We start from the raw sequence: 5,121 nt of genomic DNA on the forward strand, positions 1-5,121 counted from the left end.
CTTTATGACATGCATTAACATTTTTTTAGTTAAATCTATGATCAAATTTTGGCACAAAACACAAAATACGAAGAAGACCAATAAATCAGGATGGAGGTAGTCCTTGCTAGAATATTCCAAGACAAACATTGATCCGTCGAGGACAAGCAATCACACCAGCATGAGCACGGCATCGAGATTTGTTAACAAGGGTTGCCAACATGGCTATATCCTTAGGACACGACTACGAACGCTCCTCCCCATGTACTAAATTGTCTTCAGAACACAAAAACTCAAGCAATGTAGCTTCGGACCTCTCTTCTGCATCATGAACAACCGTCAACTCTTAAAATAATTTATGTTGCCTCTTAGAAAATCTTGCTCATGATACTTGTTACTAGAATATTTTAAGGCCTCATTTGGTTTGGAGGATTTCTATGGGAAAAACATAGGAACAAGGATTCCGTAGGAAATTTTTCTATAGATGCATTCGGTTTGTAGGGAACGCGTACGGGAATTTTGTAGGAACACTATTCATTTCCTATATTTTTGGAGGAATATACACATCTACTTCAAACTTATTTTATGCGTAGGAACGAGGCAAGACAATTTCTTAGGATGACTATCAAATTCTTATACCACTCCTAATTCCTATATTTTGGTTTCCTCCAAACCGAATGAGGCATAAGGAAAATGATAATCGGTCCATGACAAACAATCACACAGGCACAACATAAGATTTGTTAATGAGGCTGGCCAGCTTGGTTACATCCTCAGGGCAAGGTATACAATCAGGTACGTCCAAGTGCCTATATCACAAGTCCCAACAGCGTCAGCAGCTTCCAATCAAGAAAACCAACAATGTTCATTAGCCTCTGTGTAGACCGTCTAATTAATCAGGTGTACCCCAGTGTGCTATTAATTAATCCCAAAAGAAGAACACCAAACCACGTCCCATGACCCAACATGACCCCAGGACGGTCTCAAAAAGCAATCCATCAACATGAACCAGGACCCAACATGATCGACATCGTGTCTCAAAATCAGGCCATGTATCCTTCCCGATTAAAAACCCAGGAACGTCAAGAACCAAGGATCCACAGAAACAAGTTAGAAACGGATGACATACATGCTATTCCGTGATCCAAATGTACGGGCGGGCGTCTCCCGACTGGATTCAGGTTCGATCAGGATGGCTCATGCCCCATATCGCCGCCGTTTGCGTTTGACGCGGCTCTTGTCCTTGTAGTACTCTTGGCCGTTGAGCAGAAGCGGAACAGTGTAGTGCCCACCGTTCTCCCCCACGCCGGTGACGCTAGTACCGCCATGGTAGAGAGCACCATCGTCGGCTTGCGCGTCAGGGCCCGACTGCACTGGCGGTGGTGAAACCCGTTGATGTTCGGCGGCGGCGGCGGCAGCGGCTGCGACGGCCAGCACCTTGTCAGGGCCGTGCTGAGCAAACGGCTGAAGAAGAAATAACACATTCAGTTAACGGATCCCCAAATCACTAAATCAGTGACGAATTCGCCCCCAAGTTCCCCCAACGCACGCACGCAGGACGCGCCGATCCTTACGCACCTCCCGGTCGGCCGGCTGTCGCTTCCTCTGCTCCCTGGCGGCGACGGTCAATCCGATGCGGGTGAGCACCGTGCTCAAGAGCGGCGGCGAGGTGATCTGGTACTCGCTCATGACCCAGCCGCTGGGGGCCTTGTCGCCCGCGCGCTTGTAGGTGAGGTCGTACCTCCTGTAGCTGATGTCCACCTCTCCCGCGCGGGCGCCATCGCCATCGCCATCGCAGAACAGGGTGACGGTCCCGACGCTGCCATTCTGCCCTTGCCACGTGCCGCCGCCCTTGCCGGGTACGACGCGCTTGACGGGGCCCCCGTTCCTGGGAGGCCCGAAGAAGAAGGCCTGGTGGCTTGTCCCGTGGTTGTGCTTCTCCATGAGGTCCCACGGCGGGAGGCTCATGGGGTCGTCGTCGATGACGGCGCGCCCGTGGCCGTGGGGCTCGTCGAGGCCGACCGCGCGGGGGAGGAGGTAGGAGGCGACGATGTCGGCGTCGGTGGGGTCGAACTTGAACGCCGCCGCCATGTCGCGGCCGAAGCCGAACCGCGAGGCTTCCATGCCCTCCGCACTGCTCTGCCCCGCTCCGCAAACGCAAACGAATGGTTCCTTGGTTCCCAACCCGTGCCGGTGTGATTTGGCAAAGGCGCACAGCTAATATGAGCCGATCGAATCGCCGACTCGACTACTACTTGAGCCCAGATTACTTGGGAGCCAAGAAGTCGCTCATTTGAGCTTTGCCATGCCATTCCAACTCTTCGGGTTATTAGAGCAACTCTAGCAGACCCCGCATCCCGCCTGACCCGTAAAATAACCGTCAAAATGCGGGTCGGGGCGAAAAAACCAGCCCGATCAGATTCCGCATCACGTCCCGACTCGTAAAAAAATTTAGGAGGCGCGGCAAAATCCCGAGCCCAATCCGAGAAAACGCGAGTTTCTGCCTCGCGGCTGCGGTGCCCTGCATATAAGCGGAAACGGTTGGTGGGGGACATTTCATCCCGCGCTTTCTTCCATCAACCACCTCTCCTCTCCCCTTCGCGCCGCCGCCGGCCGCCGCCCAAGATTCCGGCGAAAGCAGCCGGCAGGAGCACGCCGGAAGGCCACCACGCGCACGAGGCCTCCCCTCCCTTCCCCCTGCGTCGGCGGGCCGCCGGATTTGGCTTTTCCGGCCGCCGGTTGCTGCCCCAAGTGTTGGAGTGGTCGGGGAGCCTCTCCCGCAGCCCAGGCAAGGGCGCATCGCCGCATGCAGGTACTGCTTCGTCCGCTCGCCGCCACCGAAGGTTTGCGTGCATGGATTCGTCCGGCCGTCCACCGGGGTCGGCGCTCGCGCATCGTCTTTGTGGCTTGCCGATGCAGCTCATAGAGTGCGACGACTGCACGCGGAAAGTGCTGCGGCTCACTTCGGGCACGTCGAAGCACCCCGGATGGGTGTTCTTCAAATGCGAAAACGACGGGGTACGTGCACTTGCGGTAGCTCATTTTGATGGCTCATTAATTGGTTCAATTATGGTAGCTCATTTTGAACATGCTCACTCATTGTGTGTTGGAAGATGGATGCTCATTTTGGTTTTGGGAAGGCGAATACATTGATTTGTTGATAGAAAGAAAATTAATAGATGTTCGTGCACTCCTTAGTAGAATCGAAGGCAATGAATCGGGTGCATGTGCAACTAGAGGGGAAGCAACGCCTACTTCTTTCGAACCAAAGATGAAGAAAGAAGAATGCAAAATCAAGAATCCGCAGATCAACAATGAATGCATGAAGAAGATATTAGTCCAACTAGTGGAAGCAATTATGGAAGTTGGAAATCTTCTAAAATGCATACTTATGGTTCCTGTTTTCTTTGGTCTTGCTATTCTAGCAAAGATTTGGTGATGTCTATGTATCCAATATTGTTGAAAAAGCAAAAAAAAGCATTATGTTGGATCAAATTAAGGTTTTCCGGGTCGGGAGGAGCTGCGCCCGATCAGACCCCGCAAAGCCGACCCGTAAAAGAGCATATTCCGCGAATATCCCTTTTTACGGGTCCGTTATGCAGGGTCTGCATCCGCGGCCGTCCGCGCGGCCTGCAAAGCCGTTTTTCCGTGAACTGCAAACGCGTTTTGCGGTCCGGCCGGATGCGAGGTCTGCTAGAGTTGCTCTTAGAGCATCTTCGCTCGTTCAGCCCCCCAACGCACCTGACGATTGCGTTTTGGCCTATGCGCCGGTGTTTTTTTCGCCCTAGAGATGATTCAGTTCCCGGCCGCGCCCCCAGGTTTCGGTCCCAAGACGCACATAAATTCAAATTTGTCTTCCCCGCTACCAAAAGACGTCACAAGTTCGGCGATCTGCCATAGTTCGGCGATCACCATGCCACAATTCGGCGAAAACATACACGAAAGTTCGGCGTTCAAAAGGAAGGACGCGTAGGCAAAGGAATGCATCAAACGACGGGCTCCTCCGGTGTGGGGCTGGTTGGCGTTGGCGTGGCTTCTGCGCTCGGGCTAGTCGGCGTCGGCGTGGCTTATGTGCTCGGGCTGGTCGGCGTCGGCGTGGCTTCATCGCTCGGGTTGGGCGTCAGCGTTGGGGTCGGCGTGGGCGTAGGCGCGGTGGTCGAAGGCATCTGGTTCAAGATGAGGCCGCGCTCCGCCAGGTACCACGCCCTGACCTGTTCGTCCATCGTCGACATGTCCGCCCCCATCAAGATCGCCAGGTCAGTGTTCCTCTTCTTCGCGGTGACGTTGGTCCAGAGTAGGTCGAGCTTCACGTCCTGCTTCGTCATCAATGTCGACCACCGCGCGTCGAATTTCTCCTTCATCTTTGCGGCGTTGTTCTTGGCGTCAGCGATGCACTGCTCGATCGATGATTGCAACCACTTGGCAGCCGGTGTCGTGTCCCTCGCCATCTTGGCTCTTTTGTTGCCATCGAAGCGCCCATCCGCTGCCTCCTGGGCGGGCGCGTCCGGCTTGTACGTCTCCTTGGCCTTGGCGAGGGTGAGCCGGACATCCCTCCACTTCTCGCACGACTCGATCCGGGAGAACACGTGAAGGAACTTGAACTCTTGGTCGTTGTTGTCCTAGCGGTACATGTTGAACATCCGAACCATCTGCGCAGCAAAGAACAAGTGTCAGTGACATACACGGTGAAAGAAGTGAGCCGGCGGCCTTCTTGGTGTTGAGCCTGTTCTTCCGGTCGGTGGTGACAACCTCCCGGCGCTGAACCTCTGCCCTCCACTCGGCGTTGGACATGCCCGGTGATTTTTCCATCGGCGCCCTCGGCTTCCTCTGCTCCGGTTGGGTGGAATCTGCAACGGCAGCGGAGTGAGGGGCCGAATACTTCTTTGGCGGCATGGCGGCCAGATGGCGGGGAGCGGGAGGAGAATGGCGGGAGTGGCGGGGCAGAAGGGAGGAAGCAATGAGGAAACGAAGGGAAAGGAGGGAAACGGCAGGAAAAGGCCTATCTGTCGCCGACCAAGCGGGCCCACGCGCCTTTTTGCTTCGGCCGGCGCCCCCAGGGGGGCTGGGTTCGGTTCGGGTTCGCCGGCTGTTACTTCGGTCCAAACCGACGATAAAGAAGACCCTGGGGACATGACCAGGCCG

General features: G+C 54.9%; 1 protein-coding gene across 1 annotated transcript; it reads right to left on the reverse strand.

Moving 5' to 3' along the window:
* Window positions 1-752: 752 nt before the first annotated feature.
* On the reverse strand, window positions 753-2,149 carry LOC119300301. The gene is made up of 2 exons (XM_037577315.1): window positions 1,558-2,149; window positions 753-1,443 (listed from the first exon to the last, which is right to left on the reverse strand). Exons 1-2 carry the CDS (start codon window positions 2,101-2,103, stop codon window positions 1,177-1,179), a joined length of 813 nt encoding a protein of 270 aa, XP_037433212.1. The 5' UTR covers window positions 2,104-2,149; the 3' UTR covers window positions 753-1,176.
* Window positions 2,150-5,121: the final 2,972 nt, after the last annotated feature.

The sequence above is a fragment of the Triticum dicoccoides genome, chromosome 5A (genome assembly GCF_002162155.2).
Source record: "Triticum dicoccoides isolate Atlit2015 ecotype Zavitan chromosome 5A, WEW_v2.0, whole genome shotgun sequence".
Lineage (NCBI taxonomy): Eukaryota > Viridiplantae > Streptophyta > Magnoliopsida > Poales > Poaceae > Triticum > Triticum dicoccoides.

Bases quoted from the DNA above. Each gene is read 5' to 3' on its own strand.
- LOC119300301 (XM_037577315.1), bottom strand. From the start codon at position 2,103: ATGGAAGCCTCGCGGTTCGGCTTCGGCCGCGACATGGCGGCGGCGTTC. The intron at 1,444-1,557 runs GTGCGTAAGGAT...TTTCTTCTTCAG, and splicing joins GACAGCCGGCCGACCGGGAG to CCGTTTGCTCAGCACGGCCC.